The sequence below is a fragment of the Mustela putorius genome, unplaced genomic scaffold (assembly GCF_011764305.1).
Source record: "Mustela putorius furo isolate JIRA1106 unplaced genomic scaffold, ASM1176430v1.1 tig00003845_pilon_pilon_pilon, whole genome shotgun sequence".
In the NCBI taxonomy this organism is placed as follows: Eukaryota; Metazoa; Chordata; class Mammalia; order Carnivora; family Mustelidae; genus Mustela; species Mustela putorius.
The window spans coordinates 26,826,611-26,845,918 of NW_025421998.1; the positions used below are offsets into that span (position 1 = coordinate 26,826,611).

At 34.9% G+C, this 19,308-nt stretch overlaps 1 protein-coding gene across 4 annotated transcripts in view; it reads right to left on the reverse strand.

Moving 5' to 3' along the window:
- The window catches only part of PCLO (piccolo presynaptic cytomatrix protein), a 408,014-nt gene that overhangs the window by 58,357 nt on the left and 330,349 nt on the right, over window positions 1–19,308 (reverse strand). For 3 of the 4 annotated variants that reach the window (XM_045089737.1, XM_045089734.1, XM_045089733.1), the window contains exons 15-20: window positions 18,109–18,233; window positions 15,509–15,535; window positions 7,779–7,872; window positions 6,559–6,630; window positions 4,500–4,680; window positions 2,681–2,875 (exon numbers count right to left, since the gene is read on the reverse strand). In XM_045089737.1, coding sequence (XP_044945672.1) covers window positions 2,681–2,875; window positions 4,500–4,680; window positions 6,559–6,630; window positions 7,779–7,872; window positions 15,509–15,535; window positions 18,109–18,233 — 694 coding nt within the window. The remainder of the gene's footprint in view (window positions 1–2,680; window positions 2,876–4,499; window positions 4,681–6,558; window positions 6,631–7,778; window positions 7,873–15,508; window positions 15,536–18,108; window positions 18,234–19,308) is intronic. The other variant, XM_045089735.1, reaches the window with a different exon arrangement.

A 19,308-nucleotide genomic window follows, 5' to 3' on the forward strand; every position in this document is an offset into this window, starting at 1 on the left:
CACAAAATCAGGTATTTTAGGGCTGGGGGGGACTTTGGAGGGGCACTGCTATCCTATTTTTTTAAACACTTTATTTTATAAATGTTTTTGAATTAAATTTGAAGATAATTTTATAATCACCTTCATTTGATTCCTGTTACTGGCGGTGATACTCTTTCTTGGGGAAAATCCCGGGAGTGTTGGGGTCTAGTTAGGGATGGATACAAACTTGCTCTCCTTTCTGAACACAGCTACGGAATCTAGTTTAGCTAGATCTCCAAAGCCAGGGCTCAGGGAATTTGTCCTCCTCTATCCAGGAACCTGAGAAGACTGTGGAGTAGATCAGATGTGGGGGCCAGAAACAGTGGGAGTATTGCCTAGAAGAGCCCAACCCCATTACTTACTCACGTGTTTATGGACGCTTGGTGCTTTCATTTGGTAATGATTTTTCCATCTAGCTAATGATGTTTCAACATAAAACTTTGTTCCACTCCCCAAATGTTCTATCATTGGAGGTCTCACTAGCAACAGAACAGTAACTAGCAATACTCTATTGCAAGGAATCAAATGAGAAAGCAAAAACTGACACACTCATTTTAAGCTACATTATATAACAATGGCTCAGAACCCATAGTTTATGAATGAAATAAAGATACTTTATTTATTACACAGGCACTTGGATATTCACATGCCCAACACATCTGATACACTTAACAACTATGGAAACATGAGTGGAAAATGTCTGTTTGTAGGATCAAGAGAGAACTCTTCACCATGTAAAGGTGAATTAGTGCATTAACAATTTTCCCCTTACTTTCCTCTAAGAATTTCCAAAATCCACTGAAGTTTCAAAAAGTTACACTTGAAATAATATGCGACAAAAACTGATCTACATTCCAACTGGTATGCTAATTCAAATTTTGAGCAGTTTAAACTTTTATCACAATGCAACATATTTATAGTCATGCTTGAACAGATTAGGTTAGTAGCATGCATTCCATTCTGCAATATGAATATTGTTAATCTATTTCCCAACAGAAGTCAAAAGATGCCCGGTGCATAGAAAAATACAAATCACTGTAGTCAATATATTATGGGACTGTTCTGGGGACTTACACGGTGATGATGAAAGTCCTGAAATGCCATGCCCACAAAAGCACATTAAAAAGGAGATAAACATATTTTATCAGACAATCTCTAAAAAATTAAAAGATGAGGGCTTTAAATGTGGGGGATGTTCTTGGCTGTGTGCTTTGCATAGCGCCTTTCTGCTCACCTCCTTCTGGCTTGATTGGTCCATCAGACACCACCTTCCTGAGGGCTAGCTGGCTTTGGTCTTGGTTGCCATTGGCTGGTGGAGGCAGATTATCAGACTGAGTTCTTTGAATGGGGAGGACGCCTGCTATGCTGTGTCTGTGCTGCTTCCTGGCATGATTAGTCTGACCGCTTTTATGTGCTGCTGTGGCAGTGTGGGTGAAATGGAAACCCAGAGTATGTATCCTCAGATGGAACCAGCTTCAATGTTACTCATGCAAACACAAGTGATCTTTTGCTCGATCCCAGGAAGTTGTGTTCTCAAAGGCCAAAATGACACCACATGCACAGCACTAGAGGGGTTAAAACTGGCTGTTTCTCAGGAAATGAAGACTTGGGGAGATGGGGCTAACATCAATCTCTCTCCGTGATCTGGCTGACGCTGCTTGGAAGTGAAACGGCAGCTCCGTTTGTCAGATCTCTGCACTTGTTCGGTTTTTGCATATCGACTGACTAAGTTTTTGCAAACTCAACGAAAAAACAGCAGTTAAGTTGGGTGAGCGGTTACTCTTTGATCAGCATCTTGACTGTGTAAGGATTTCCAATGGTTAGAAAAGGAAATAACCTAGAAATTCTCTGATATGGTATACAAAGTGTGATCCAAGAGAATGGACCCGAATGTGTCCCTGAATGAGGTGACACTGCCTCATCACATATGTCTATCCATCTATTAATATTATGTACTTTTTGGAAAATATAAGACTTGATTTTCTTCACAGATGTGTTTCCCAAAAGACTAGAAAGTTTCCCACATGGAAAGCTACAACATTTCACATGCATAATTCATTGAGGTTTTTAAGCTGGAAATGGCTTTCCCCCTCCCGCTCGGCTCAAGAACTCGACTGTTGGTCGCATTACTCTTCTGCCCAACAATTTCTGAGTGTTTTCAGATGCGAGAATCTCATCTCTAATCAGCTCTAAATGCTTGTGTGTGTGCTTTTTTCTTTTTTTTTTTTTTTCTTTTTTTCTTTTGGTGTAATGCCTGGAAAACTGGCAGCCACTTGTGCTTATAATTCCTGGATTCTCAAGGATATTTCAGTGCACACGAAAAGGACACACAACACTGCTTTGCCTGCAAACATCACAGACACAGCTACCAAATACTGTGAGCCAGGTTGGATGGATGGTGGAGACAGAGGGGAAACAGCCAGTTTTACTGCAGTCCACGTACATAAAGAAATGAAAAAAAAAAAAGAAAAAAAGAAATCTAAATAAGAAAGAGCGGATTGATGTCTTGGTACTGTTCTCACATGGACAGAGGGACAGAGGACAGAGGGAGCAGGGTCTGCCAAAACATGGAAAGCGAACAGGGAAGGACAGCAGGAGAGAGAGAGGCAACAGATGAACAGGAAGCTGCCATGCTGAGGAATTTATTTGCGTCTTTTACTTGGTTGCAGGCGGAGCTGCTGCACCGCGGCTTCGGCAGCGGCTATGGCAGCCCCAGCATCTTCCAGGTGGCTCTGAGTGACGCTGGTTTTGCTCTGACTGCGCGACGGTCCGTGAGAGCGCAGGTGGCCTTCGGAGGAAGATTTCGAGCTACCGGGACTACTGTGGGATTTCTCAATGGTGGGAACCTGCATGTCTGGTTACAAGAGGGTGAGACGTGAGTTAACAGTGCTCCAGCGTTCCTCCTGTCAAGCTTGGTCTCACACAATTTGAAACTGTCTAAGATTTATGTTAATTCGGTTTCCTTTCGGGCTCATTTATGCAACTACTCGCCACTCCGTAATGTGATTAAACATTCGGGAAACAGTTTTTGGGAGGAAAGTCAAAAGGATAATCATGGTGAGAAGAGATAAGTCTGAGAAGAGGACAGACATCTCACCAGCCTCATGGAAATGCATATGTTAGCTTTCAGTTTCTCCAAGCCACCGCTAATTCTAGGAGGGACCAGGCAAGAGACAAGAAGCTCACATGCCCACGGAGGAGTTTTCAGTGAAAATGCAGGGAATTCCCGGATGAAGGGGCCTGAGTCACCAGGACACATAAACAGTGGAGACTGGAGAATCATGTCTCAGAGGATTTCAGAGAACGTCTATAGAGATCCCACATTTACTATGGCCGTCAGAGAGAGAGATCTTTATGCTAATGATCTTCCAGAAAGTTAATCAAGGTAGAGTTGATCTGGCTAAGTGGAATCCATAAATGACCTATAAAGCTCATTCATAAGTCATCTGTAGCCCTCATGGTCAGTCCGTGGTTTGTCATATCAACTCAGTGGCCTACTGGACTTGGCCTCGTGGTTTTCCATCTCCGAGAACACTTGCACTTGTGACCCATTCCTTTCTAATGTACAAAGAACCATTTTTCAATTTGATGTACTTTCTGAGAAGAGGAGAGAAGGGAGCAATGCTCAGGTCCGGTATAAAAATTTATAGTTGACACTTAAAAATAGTTCAGTATGTCTAGGTAAGATACTACATGGTTATCTCATCTAGGCAGTCACTTGGTTGATGATGAAGGTTAAGCTTGTGTTGTAGGATCATTGGCAACGAACCTCTCGAAGGAAAAGCTCATTCACATGGGAATGCTGTGCAAACTGCCAAACCCAAGGGATAACATTACCATTTCAAAAATAATGATAGTAGTTCAAAAAAATCATAGAATTAGCTCAAGGCCACCATTTAGGAAAGGTATAATCAAATTTTGACATACCCATTGTTTCAGTGACATGGGGAAAATGATCTTGATATGGTAAGTAAAAACCAGGATGCAAAATTATATATGTTGTTATATTACACATATATGAGTAAGAATATACCTTTGAAAAAAATAGGGGTTTAAACAACGAGAAAATATATGCATAAATGGTAATGATGAGTATGTCTAGTCAATGAAATGTTGAGGATTTTTATTTTTCTTTATGAAATACCCCCAACATATTTTATAAAATCATATTATCATTCATTTTGACAGCTGGAAATAATCCAACAGCTCGTATAGCCCAACCCCCTCTGTTGTACCGGTTGAAAACCAGAGTCAGAGAGGTAAAGATCAGAGAGTCATACACCTAATTATGTGCTGATCTGAGACTAAAGCCCATTTTTCCTGATTCCATATCCATTACTATTTGTAGGATATTATATTACATACTTTCCAAAAGAATCCAACACTGTAAAATATATTAAGTATACAAGCATTCATATTCAAAAAGTTACTGAGTGAACAAATAGAAAAAAGCTTTTTCTACTTGAAATAACTCCTACCCTTGGATGGGTCAGGGAAGATACCATGGCTTCTGCTTTTGATGACAGACGGCTTTGGAGACTGCTGGCTGCTCTGACTGGAATGAGACTTGCCATGATCAATGCTTTCAGTCTGTTCTTTGAGAGAATACCATCTAGGAGTGTTATCGAGATGAGATGTGCTAGATAAATCAATCAATACCTGAAAAAAGGCAATAGGTCAATGAAATTGATATGATTCATTTATTACTTGTTTCTGTGATCTGAAATTTACTCAAGGATATAAGCCAAAAGACATAGTATGACTTTGAAGATGACAAGGCTGTCTTCCTCATTTTTCTTTACCCATGACATTGGGAGCAAAGTCTTGTGCATATTAGATGCTTAAAAAATATTTGATTAAAGGCACCTGGGTGGTGCAGTCAGTTGGGTATCAGACTCTTGATTTCGGCTCAGGTCATGATCTCAGGGTTGTGAGATCGGGCCCTGCACAGGGCTCTGCTCTGCTCTGCTCTCCTGCTGCCCACCCCACTGTGAACTCTCTCTCTCTCTAAAATAAATATATATTTAAAAAAAAAAATGAACTTTTGATTAAACTGAACTGTATAAAATCTTTGTTAGTTACATTATTTGGAGATTATGTAAAAAGGTGGAGTCTCAACTCAATCTTTGTGAATGAAAGTCCTCTTTTGTTAAATGAACACATTTAGTAATAAACTCGGATATCTTTTTTTTTAAAACTAGGATATCATTTTTAAAAATTTGCTTTTAGTTACGAGAGGGACAAAAGAAAAAAATGGATTATTTGCAATTACTGACTTATTCCTTGTATTTTAAAACATACTTTAACTCATATTTGAAATAGAGATATGACTAACAATTTATGGTGAGAAAGTATTGTGTCATGGTTTGACTGGCAGCATTTTTAAAATTCTTAGTAGTTCATGAGTAATAACCCATTTCACAATTGCTGGCATTTTAGATTTGATGAGATATAAAAAAACGAGAATGAACACAATGGATATATGCTCTAGGTTCATGTCAACAATAAATTATAAGGACTACATAAATCAGTTTTCTGAAATGGAACATTAAGTCAGATAGCATATTGCATCCTAGAACTGTCCAAAGACTAGTACCAGGGGCCATACCAGCAAGGGAGACTACAAGTAAAGGTCAAATGGCCAAGTTTTGATAGGAAAGAAAAGTATGGAGTCTTGGAACCAAATAAGGTCTCATGGAACATAGACTAAACAACTGTTTTCCATTGTTTCTGGGAAGGGATATCATATTGTTTAGGTGTTATTTTATTTTTGAAGATGATTTATTTTTTAACATTAATTCATAACTTCTGCTTTAAGTAAAGATTATTAAATATAGTATATTTTTTGAAATATGATAGATTAAAAAAAAGGCACAGGATCTGACCACTGCACCAGATTTCATGATTAGGTTAGATTCCATGTGAACTTACATAAAATTGTTTTGCATTGTTTTCTCCTACTTCTAGTTCTGTCTCGTAAAATATTTTGAGAGATTTTTCTTGGGATGCTTAAAGGAAATAAGAATGCAGAAAGTCACATCAAACCATTGACAGCTGCAGTGAGGAAGAACAGTTAAGTACCTGAAAATCTATTTTAAAAATCTAGCTCATTTTATAGTAATCTGCCTCAAATTTGGATTCACAGCATGATTGCATATCTCCTACCAAAGCAATTAATAATTCATCTGAAAATTAATTATAAATTAATAATCAATAAAATCAACAGTAAATTCAATTAATAAATTAATAAATATTAATTAATAATCGGTAAAATTAATAAAACTTAATAAATAGTAAAAGTAATAAAATTTAATAAAATTAATAAATTAATAAAAGTACATCAAATGGCAGAATGAAAACCATTACTCAAATTACTATTCATCCAGTCAAAGAATAAATCAGGAAATATATCCTACCTATAAAAGGGCTTTCACCAAAATGATAATCTAATAAACTTAAGAAATATGCTTGTATCAGTAAACTTTAATTGGTGGCTTATAGTGAACGCAAATAAAGAAAAGGAAATCAGATGCTCACCTCACCAAGAAAGTCATTGGAAGAAAATCTATCATAATCCCAGACTGTCACCTCCAAGGTTTTCTTCTTGAGCTACAGTTTAAATCAAAATGTTATTAACCCCACAAATTTTCATCACACTCTATTATAGATTCATCTATTTTTCACTTCCTTAAACTGTTTCCATTTCTGTAAAAAGACTTCAAACTTTATCTAAAATATAGGTTTATATTAAATATTATGCAAAATGTCAGTGATTTTAGAGTCCAACCTAGTATTTGTTCATAAGAGACCTCAAACTTTTCCTAATTCCCTCTTTTCTAAACCTCCCTATTGATTTTTTAAAAGAAAAAGAGCAGAATCTATAAATGCTCTTTAAATACATGGAATTTATAGGATGCAAAACTGCCTAGGTTATTTAGAATACATATTTAGATTGGAGTTTTTTTTATTTTAGTAAAATGCCAAAAAATAAAGTAGCATTGTCTTATTTCTGTGGGTAAATTTAACTTATTTTAAATTCAAGAATCCAGATTACAATTTGTACCTAGCCTCAACTTCATAATCAAATTAGAAATCTTCCAGAGGACAAATCCTAAATCTCCTTGAAAATCCTTTCAGCTTGTCTTCTGTATGTCTTTGTCTGTAAAGTTTAGCCCCACAATGCCTGATTCATAAGAGGCCTTGATTTAGAGAAAAGATGAATTCTTAAACTGCTGTCTGGTGCAACAACACATTCATATACACTGAATATTTTCTTTGTATTATTTGTAAAAGTCAAAATATAGCCAGCTATTATTTTTGTAATATATACACATCAGATCATTATGGATACCATAAACTTATACAATGTATTATGTCAATTATCTCAGTAAAACTGGAAAGAAGTGAAAGTGATTGACCAAATTTTACCAAAAAAATATATAGCTAGTTGGAAAATATTTTCCCCTAAAATTTGATAAATGTGTCCCAGTCTGAATATTTAAATTTTACAATAATTGATGGAAGATGTTTCTTTATTTCTTTATTTTTGGGCTCTTTCTTATAAGGCACACATTTACACTCATGGTAACTTTGCCCCGTACCTATTTCTTTTCACTTGGCTATGTTTATTATCTGTATTTTACACATTTCTTTTTGTTTGCATGGCAAAATTGATAGATTACAATTCTGCAATAATTTTGTCATCGGTTTTCTTATATTAGCCTAAATATGTTATATAGAAAATAATCATTGCATACCTGTTCCATGGAGATACTTTTATAAATTACTGTTTGATTCCATTCAGGATTAAGACTTTTTTGAACATATTTAGTCCTCCTCTTGTACTCAGCACTGAATTGGAAGAAAAAAAAAAGAGTTATCTTGATTATTCACCTTAACTGATGCCTTCACAGCCAGCTGGAAGAGCATGCAGACATTTTAAAATGAAATTTTGTTTTAAACATTACGCAATCATCCCATCACCTTCCTGTCTAAAACCTTTTTTTAAGTTGAATACAAAATGACAATTTAAAAATATGTTGGACGCCTTTAGTTTCATTTGTCCTAAAGTAGTTTTTAAAGAAAAGCTTTTAGGTGTTCTAACTCTACCATCATTTTAGAACCTTTCTCTTTCCTGAATCCAGGAGACTGTTGCATGAACTATATGGTAACATCAATATCTTCTTCCCCATAAAATATAATTTGGTATCTCACTTTCTAATACTTTTACTTCTAATCATGTCCGCAAAGCCAAATGGTCTTTCTTTTTTTTTTTTTTTTGTCTGTATAAAATTGTAATGATTGTTTTGACTGAGGAAAGGATGAGAAATGTTTGTTGCTACAGCTGAGATTCTATGAACATTTGTTACCTTGTACTTAAAGTATAATTTGACACTCTTAGTAAAGCAGGATATTTAGTTATAAAGGAATTACATAAAAATTCTGGGTTTATGTCAATAGCCTGGATAAATCATTACAAACCAGATCAAAATAGTTCCTCATTTCTTACAACCTGGGGCATGTGAATTTTTCCTTGATTTTTCCATTCTGTCTGAGCAGCAGTTAGAAGTTTGTATCCCAAACTTATTCTAGTTAAGACAAACAACATCTATAGCTGACATCTACCAGATCATGGGGTTGGAATTACTGTTGTTTGCTATTAGCCAACGTTACCCACACAGATGAGGCCTTTATCCAATCCTCACGGCCTTTTCCCCAAATTTTCTGCATAGCCTTATAGCTTAGGTCCTAGATAATACTTCAGCTCCCATGGGCAGCAGAGTCCTAAAAACCAACCTAGTCATCTGGAGTCCTTTCCCGTGCTTTGATTTTACAAATTGTTTTTTCTAAAGGGACCAGATCCTGACCCTTGATTTGTTGTTCCTAACTCTTGTTAGACCCTGGTCTCAAGCACAGCCACATCCTGGAATACCTCCTCCTATTGCTTCCCAGGTACTAATTTACCCTATCCATTCTAGACAGAGCAACTGACAATCAAGCTCTAGTTTCCACTCACTTTTATCATGTCTCTCTTCTCTCTTTAGCTTTATTCTCTTTCTTATCAGCCACACGCCAGGGCAGGAATTCCCAACATGAACTGCATATTGGCATCACCCAGGAATTTGAGTTCCGAGGCTGCCAAGTAGGGCCCAGCACTGCACCCACATTTCCCTGCCCTGTACCTCCAAGGAGAACCTGATTTCATACGTCTGGGATGAGGCTTGAGTAGTAGAATTTTAAAAAATATCCCAGGTAAATCTAATGTGCAGATGGAGAGCCAATGAACTTAAAACAGTTCCCAAGACCTCCTATGTCAGCCACTGAGAAGTGAATTCAATTTAAGAAAAAAAGCATCATTCTCGTCACTTCTAACTAACTCATTTGTGTGAAAATGAGAGCAGGATTTGACCATATTTTCATTCAAGACAAATTGCAAACAATTTTAGGGAAATGCATATGCAAGGATTTAAAGAAACGGGAGTTCTCAAAGACTGTAGACAGTATAAATTTGTACAGTTTTTAGATGAATTTTAGATGAAACTGGTGAAGATTATGGACCCAAATACCTAGAAAATTCTACTTTGACTTCTGCTACTTCCACTTTACAGAAGTTTTCCCACCTTTGCACAAAGAATGTTTTTAAGAACATTCACCATAACATTGTTTCTAATAGCATATTAATAAGATAATATGTATTATGATACATTCTTTCAGTGAAATAGTAAGCATCAGTTAAAGTGAATAATTATATACCTTCATAAATTAAGATGGATAAATCTTGAAAAAAAGTTGAGCAAAAAATGTGCAGAAAGATAACTATAGTGAGTTATCATGATTTAAAATCAAAATCATGGGAAATAATATAGTAAAATATGAATACATGTATATAAAATAAATGCATATAAACATCATAAGACAGTTTGGCAATTATAGGTAATAAATTTAGTGGTTATCTCAAGTGGACAGGGGAATGGTTTCAGAGGGCCTCAGGGTATCCACAAAATATTTTTTTTTTTTTTTTTTAATTTTTTATTTTTTATAAACATATATTTTTATCCCCAGGGGTACAGGTCTGTGAATCACCAGGTTTACACACTTCACAGCACTCACCAAATCACATACCCTCCCCAATGTCCATAATCCCACCCCCTTCTCCCAAACCCCCTCCCCCCGGCTAAGGTCAGGAACACGGCAGGGATGTCCATTATCACCACTGCTATTCAACATCGTACTAGAGGTCCTAGCCTCAGCAATCAGACAACAAAAGGAAATTAAAGGCATCCAAATCGGCAAAGAAGAAGTCAAATTATCACTCTTCGCAGATGATATGATACTATATGTGGAAAACCCAAAAGACTGCACTCCAAAACTGCTAGAACTTATACAGGAATTCAGTAAAGTGTCAGGATATAAAATCAATGCACAAAATATTTTTAATAAAAAAATGAAGACTATATAGCAAAATACTGAAATTTGATGGAACTAAATGGCAAGAACACAAGTATTTGTTAGTTATTTTCTATAATTTTCATTGATTTTGAAATATTTCACAATATAAATTCAAAATAACTTTGGTAAGCTCTGTTCCTTTATATCTTATGTTTTTGATTTTTTTTTTTTTTTTTTTAATAATGACATGGGAAGAATGGATGTGACCACTTTCAAGATAATAGCAAGCCTTGGTTACTACTTTAGAATTCATGGCTATTTCTCTAGGTAGGCATACCTAGAAGAAAAACACATGACAATATAAGTTTTAAGGCTTCTATTTGTTTTGGGCTTTGTAAGTAAGGTAATGAGATCATGGGGAAACATACGGATAAGGTTCATAATACAGGGGAATAGTAGTAAATTATTTTTTTCCAATGCTGAAAAATTAAATGCTTAACTTTTCAAAAAGATAGGAATTAACGTCAAATGCAAACTCAAATATTTTCACTAAAATCCTAGATATGTCAGTATTTGTGAAAATAGTCTGTATTATTTAAATGTCTTTTCTGAATCTATGAATAATTGTTATTATAATTTTCACCTGCATATTTTAGTCATTTTTTTCACTTACACATTTAATAGAAGTTCTTAATTCATATATGAAAAGCAATTTATAAAGTAAGCACATTAAAATAAAAACAGCTCACATTCATTAAAAGCTTAGTTTTTCCCAAGCAGAGTTCTAAATGCTTCTTACGTATTAACTCATTTAATCCTCATGGAAATTTTATGAGACAGGATTAAAAAAATGAAACTCAGTGAATTAAGGTATGTTGGAAAGGCTGCATAGTTATTAACTGGTAAGGCCATGATTCAAGCATAGGGCAACACTGATTGGTTGCTCTTAAACGTATGCTATTATGAACTCAATTGATTAGGCTCACAAAAAGTGAATAATCCACCAATTTCTTAACTTCAGGTTTAAGAGCTGAAGTACCTAGTTTGTCTTCTTTACCATAGAATCTAATGTTCTTCACTTCAGTTTAAATATATATACTTCCTATATATGTAATATAAATTATATACAATATGTGTGTATATATATATATATACACATATCATAAAAATTAGGCCAGTGTTAGAGTTGTTCAGGCAAATTCTGAATAGTATATCCTAAGAGAGTGTTGTGAAATGAAGTATAATTACTATAAATATTTATTCTTGTCCAGATCCACTCAGAAACAGCCACAATTGGGGGGGAATTTAATGTTATTAGTGAGTTTGCCATTCTTCAATTCTCTTTGGACTCAAGGAGTCTACTGCCTTTAGAATTAATGCAGGAACACACCATTTGCCCCAACTATTTCTGGTGGTGCTGTGTCCATGATAACGCAATCCTTTGCAGGGTTTTTTTTTTGGTCTTGAATGTTATGATGGCTCAGAGATGGTCACACAAAGCTAGTCCTTTTAACCCCTGTTTTAGAACTGCCACGAACTGACCATCTTGAGCACTGATCTCAATGGGCTGTGTTTCCACTTTACACAATTGAAAACTGCTGGCACTTCTCATAGCCACATCAAAATCTGGACTGACAAGTTGAAGGTGACTAGGTAAGCAGTGGGATTCTTAAATGTGAGCCTGAATTAGGTCGAGAAAAAAGTAGAGCCCATTTTCCTTTCCCTTCTTTGTCTGGAAAACACATTATATTCCCTCATTGGAAGATTGCAATAATGATATTATATTAGAACAATTAGGCTGTATCTAATAATCAAAGAAGTTTTTTAATAAGGGAAAATAAAAAGTTAATTAATCAAGATGGGTCATGGTGCTAATAAAAAAATTAACCTTCATCTTCTTGAAGTTTTGACTAATCAACTTCTTTTCTCTTTCATTTTTTAAATTATTTACTAGTTACCTCCTCAGGGGTAGACATGCTTTTATGACAGGCAGAAAAAGATACATGAAATTCAATTATTCTCCCCTATACTAGAAGAAAAAAAATTCTCTGAGTTTCTCTTTCTAATTTCAAAAAAAGTAAGAAAGGTGAATGGAATATGATGGCTTCTTTGTATTTCTCTTTCATAGAATTATCTGAAATACTGAAGGTTTTCATTTCTTTTATTTGGTTTTCCTTTATTGGAAATCATACACACATGCACGTGCACATGCGCGCGCGCACACACACACACACACAATTTATTTTTAATTGCTCCTCTAAGGATTTTCCTTTAATTTAGAAAGAAGCTCCAATCATATCCCATCTTATGAGCCGTACTGTTCTGAGCAGCAGTATGTTTTTGGCACATCACTTGACAGTCTGTGCTCCCTGAAGTCAGAGCCTATGTGGCCATTTGTCAGTTCTATCTACCCTTAGCATTTCGCACAGTGTCTAGAACATTCTGTGCTAAAGAAATGTTTATTGGACGAATCCTTAAAATATACTTCTATTTTTTTCCCTTAAAATCAATTGAAATGAAGAAAGATTTGGCATTTGAATTGTAAATGCATGCAACACCTGTCCCTGCTTTATAGAGGTCCTGGAGGAAACAGTCTGATATGTTAACAAGGACGTTTAGAGAAAGTCCGGTCTGGAACTGAACTTCCAGCTCTCATGATAATGAAAATCAGCTTCAATCAGAGCAAAATCTCATTCATGGCAAAAGGCCTGTACTTTGTCAAACAGTATAATGAGAGAAAACGAGAGTGAGATCCTTCAGATTTGCTCTTTTCCACTTCGTAGTTAGCCAGGGCCAAGGACTGAGTTCATGCACTCTGGAGGCTCTTTCCTTGTTTCCCCTCCTCTCAGGGCTGACAACTGGGTTTTCAGAGCTTCTGAGTATAGTGTTCCAAGGGTGGGAAGAGGGAACGACAGGAGATGAGAAAATTGGACCAGTGAAATTCTTATTAGCGAACAGGATTTTTTTTTTTTTAATTTTAAGAATGACAAATGTATTATACTTTATGATTGAAGAAAACAAAGTTGTTTGGTTTCCTAGCAGTATTGTTAAATAATTTTGTATAATTCTATAGCCCAACCATTCTACATCATTTTTTTGTGGGTATAATTGATCATGGGCGACTTGATGTAGCCAATCATAAAATAAGAATAATCCATCAACTTTCTTACTTGCAACTTTCTTAAGCTGAAGTATCTAGGTAGCCTTTCCTATAACCTACCCTACAATCTAAAGGTCTTCACCTGAATTTAAATATATATATATGTGTGTGTGTGTGTATGTATACATATATGCACATATGTATATTTCCTGAATATAAATTATATGCATTTGTATGTATACACAAATCATAACAATTTTAGGCCAGTTTCAGAGTTGCTTCCAGAAATTCTAGGGGCATAACCTACCCTAAGTTATTATGTAACTGTACATAATACCAAGGATACTATCGAGTGCCATTTATTGAGAGCCTATTATGTATCAGACATTATGCTTATTACTTCTGGTTTATTACTGAGTCTATTTTATTAAAAAAACCTAAAGGGGTGTTATTATTATTATTATTTAGCAGAAGAGGAGATTGTTTTAGAGAAACCTCACAACTTCCAAGAGGCAGGGTTGAAATTCAACCCCAAGTTCTTTAGGACTTAATTCAGTGGCCTCCTGAGCCAAAATTTCAGTGTCAGTACCTTGTTATTATTAGTTCTTCTTGCACTGACAGTTCTCAAAGAAATGGTGGAAGTGACTTCTAGATGAAACACACGGGGAGAAAGTGCCTTCTAGATCTTTGAAATTGTAACCAGAACATCCCGGACTGTTTCAGCCATTATCTACATTTACAAAACACGCTCTTTCCTAAATTAAAGACAGACAATCATTGTCATTCTGACAATTTCCCCCCAGTTTGTCTAGATAAAGGATAAGAAGGTTCTGAATAAAGTGACTGATAATGTCTGTCCTAAAATGACACTATCTTTTTCAACCAAACTAATTTTGCACATCAGTCTGAGACCTATCTGGATGAGTGATCTGGGTGCTGTCCTGAGATGAGGGAACTAGTCATAATAAGCAATCTATCACAGGATCCAATTTACCATGATTCTGCGTGCAAGGAAACACGAAGTCTCTGGCCACTAGAAAGAGTGAGGTAACTAATCCTATTCTTTACAATATTTAAATATCTATACCTTTCAAAATCAGAAAAAACTTCTTTTGGGCAACAGCTCATCAGGATTAGTAAAGATGTCAGATTTTAATGTTGCAGATGAAACCAAATCCTGTACCATTAATATTCTGGGTGTGATTAAAACTCTCATCAGCCCATTGCTACAGATGGTGCTAGATTCACCTCCCCAACTAAATAATACATTTAATATATAATGTAATGAGATGTGCAGAAGAATGTGTTCAGTTATATATTTGAAAGCTACCCTTAGCTGACCATGTAATGATGTACCACGTTGTGAGCTCTATTAGAAGACAGTTTCCTACTACTGGCAAAGAAAGGAGGAAGCTCTCATGTTGTTGCCACTGTGGGAGAGCAAGTCAATGCATGGCGCTGTCTTTGTGGTGCAGAAAGTATAATGGCATGGAAATGTTTTGATATGGGGTCTAAGTAAGAGAAAAAGACTAGAGAACTATGGTATTTAGGATGACATTCATGCCCAGTACTGGACATCTGGAAGGTCAGCTAGTTTCTTGTGAAAAATGACTAGATTTTACTTTTATTTGTAAGAAGACCCAGAAGAACTTAAGCCATGGTTATCACAGAGAAGTGAAAAGAATCTTAGTGGACAAATTATATAGAAAAAACCAGTTACACCTAATTTCAGGGTGGTATTTCCTTATTCATATCTTTTTCCTGTTTTTAATATTTTCTATTTTTCAGTGTTCTATGCCACACATCTACCAAACCTGTTCAGTAATGTTGTAATCCAAACAATTTGCTGGTGGCCTAATTCAATAGACACCAACATGTAAAAAGATGCAAATTATAGCCCAAGCCAAATGGCAGGTGAATATACACAAATAGGCAAAAAAATAAAAATAAAAATAGACATTACAGCATAGCTTGATACTGAAAGAGAACCAACTCTACCTTGCATTCTGGACAACCATGACTTGACTGCATTGATTCCGAGAGCGAGAGTGAAGGATACAACAGGCAAGTCGGAAAGACAGGAAGAAAAAAGTTAGAAACAGAAATAAGGAAGAAAATACGAGAATAATAACTGGAGGAGCTACACCTTAACATATAAACAACATGAGGCAGAAAAGAGTCTTGGAGCTACGGTGAAAATAACAGCTCTAAGCCAAATAACAGCCAAATGCCTTGGCCACTGTAATCTGTAGGAGTAATCTAAGGAAAGGTTTACAGACTGAATAAAGGTAGTTGATTAGCTCCCTGTGGGGCAAATCCCACCCAGCAGGCATGTTTTGTCTGACAAAATATGGGCAATGGCTTTAGGTGGGAAAAATCACTCTTTATTTCACTCTAGTTCCCTCCTTCCCTGTTACTCATTCCAGAATAACTGACATAGTCCTGTTATCTGCCTGCCCTTTCAGGTTATTCAAGGATATAATAGTCTAATTGAAAAAAAAAATAGTCTAAGTAAATCTGTAATAAATAAAAGATAGGGACTCTCATAGAGGATAAAAGGTGATATTCTCCAGGATATTATTAGAGGAGACAGAAAGTAAAAGACACTGCTTTATTTTCATTCATTCATTAGCAGATGATAATTAGGGATATACCATTGGCAGTGATTTCTTCTTGTCCCATAATATTGTCATTAAATAACAGGGAAGATCTAATGACCCAATCAAAAGCAGAATGAAATTATCAGTTTGTTGTCATTATACTCAAATTTAAAAAAGCCAAATTGCAGTTGTAACTACTAAGGATTTAAATGAACATAAAATGAAAACTCCCCTTTCCTGTGCTCTGTTGGTGACCCCTATATATTAAATTTAATAAATTAAAACTAGAATCACAAAACCAGCAATTCTAAATTTCTACATAAAAATTATTAGGATGAAATTAAAGGCTGTATCCTTAATTTGATATAACACCTGGAAATTTTCAAATTATTTTCTGGGTATATTTGATATCCCGACAGACAAAACTATTGGCTTTGCTTCCTTGGCTCTGTCAATATTGACAAGAAAAATTAGAAATGATGATCTGCTGGTGGTGATGTAATTAGTCAACAAACAGCAGATTCAAAGGTAACAAATAACTTAGTTTTGACCCTGTTCAAACAAACCAGCTATAGTCCAAGAACATGCTTTGTATGATTTCAGTGCTTTTACATTTTTTGAGGTTTGTTTTATGGCCCACAATATAGTTTTTCTTGGTGAATGTTTTTGGTGTGCTTGAAAAGAAAACATTATTCTGCTATTAATGAGAAAGTGTTCTATAAATATTAATTAGGTCTTCAAACCAAACAGGAAATTATTATGAGGCATCTGGGGAAACTAAGGAGTTATTTAAACATTTAAAAATTATAATGATTATATGTGGTATTTGTTTTAAATGAGTTATCTTTTAGAAATACATAGCAAAATATTTGCAGAAAAAAGTTATGAGTTGAGATCTATTTTTTTAATTTAGATTCAACTAGCCAACCTATAGTGCATCATTAGTTTTTGATCTTTTTAAAATAATCTGTATAGAGGGAGTATATGAAGGTAAAAATGAGACATGATGGGCTGGCAGTAACAGCTGTTGAAGGTGAGTAATGAGTACGTGGTAGGTCACAACATTATTCTTTCTATTCACATGCAACAATTCAAAATTTCCAAGTAAAAAGTAATATTTAACTGTCAATCCTCAAGTTAAATGAAAAATGAATAAAAATAAAACCAGAGCCTTCAAATTACCAGTCCCAAATTCTTTCTATTATACCCCCAATTGTTGATTATGTATGGTTTCATCATGCTAATTTGGCTACGACAAATTGCTCAGATAAGGTATAATGATTTGTTGGGTCCAAATCACTGTTTTGAAGCCATCCTTGAGTACTGATTTATATACCAGAACATAGCAATTTGCATTTATCATGTGAAAATTAAACATCACCAATGAGCGCTTGCTTTATATGAACAGTTTATCACATGAGATTCAGAGATATTTTTCATCTATTTACCAAATATTTACCAAATTTTGTAAACATTTTTAAATATTCAACATTTCTAATATTACTCTTATTTTATAACTTCTAAAACAATGATTTGAAAATACACATATAAATAAGGAGACATCAATAGGTCAATTAATGAATGTGTAATGGACTAGATAATGATAATCTATAAGATAAAACAGTAACTTATGAATTGCTGAACAGTAGTTTTGCAAATGAATTTGGGCAGGAAAAGCTAAATTCTCTAAATCCGCCACAAATAATACCTTAAATGATTTCAGAGTCCATCTGATTGGTTATAGTGGTTTCTAGATTCAAAAGACGGACATGTGTCATCAAGACAGGATTTAGTATGATCAAGGCTCTCCTGGAACACTTCAGGGCTTAACTGCAAATTCTTATTTCCACCTTATCTAATAATTGGAAATAAATGAATATGACATGTGAATAAAACGGAGGGAAAGATATCCAACTCTTTAAAACTGGATACTAGAGACACTAACACTGGTTTTTAATCCATGCGATGAGATCCTTAGAAGACACTGTCTTTACTCACCCTCTCCCAGGAAGAAGGTACACTTTCACGAAGGGGTCCGAGTAACCATTGTTGTCTCGAGGGACAAGGTTTCTTGCTTGGAGAATATGGATTATGAGATTTCCAAGATCATAGTTGATTTGAAGCTTAAAAGGATATCAAAATATTCCATGAATATTTTTTGTTAAGAAATCTAGAATATGTTATTATTCAATAATTTATCAGTACTTTTTTTTTAGTCTCATAAAGAGCCTCAACCTTCGTTTCCATTTTACTTGAAACTGAACAGACCAGTGTATGTCTAATTTAATTGAGAGCTCCCAGGCACATGCTAATTACTAGTAAATGTGAGGTTCATTCTTTCCATGGTTAAAGTTCTGGCCTGTCTAAAATTCATTTAGAAGAAAAATCATGCAGTGAATGGCTAGTTACATTTGTAAACTAAATTTATACTCTTAGAAAAATGGTAAATGTTGTTAGCGTTCATGAATACAATTACCGGGATTTTGAAAATAAATCAATTGATGAATTTATTAGAAAATGTCTCTTGCATTTTACCAAATAATTAGCAGTAGGTGGAATCATTATTTAAAGATAGAGTTGTTAGTCTGAAATATAAGAATATTTAAGAACTGGTGGATTTTATTTCTTTGTATATTATGTTATATTACCAACAACTTTTTCTGTGCCTGCTTTTCTAATAGCGCAGAGTTTAAGACAATAAGATCTTGTTCTTTAATTTTAGATGCTTAAAAGGGAAGAAGCCTCGTCTCCTATATGTTTAATGGTGTTGCACAACTGTCACAGAATAGGAAAAGATTAACAATTCAAAGAAATATTTGCAAAACCTGCATAATTCAAGATAATGAAGTTAACTAATTTTTCTCCAAAATTTAAATATTCTTATGGCATCATTTTGAATAAGCCTTAATTTTGCCTGATGCTGCTTTTGTTTATCAAATAACAGAAAGGAATGGATCTATATTATCAGAAGAAAAAAATCCATAAATAAAAATACTAGCCTATTTTGTTATAACCACAGGAAACAGGTATGTTGTGCTCATGTTGAGAATGGGTTTATGTAGAAAAGCCAAACTTCATTTAAAATCTGATGATTAAAATAATTCCTAATTTTACCACAACTTTTTTCTGGCTACAATTTTCTGGCAGAAAAGCAATCTTCTGTTGTTTTTCTCAACACAGAAAAGCTCTCTTCGATGA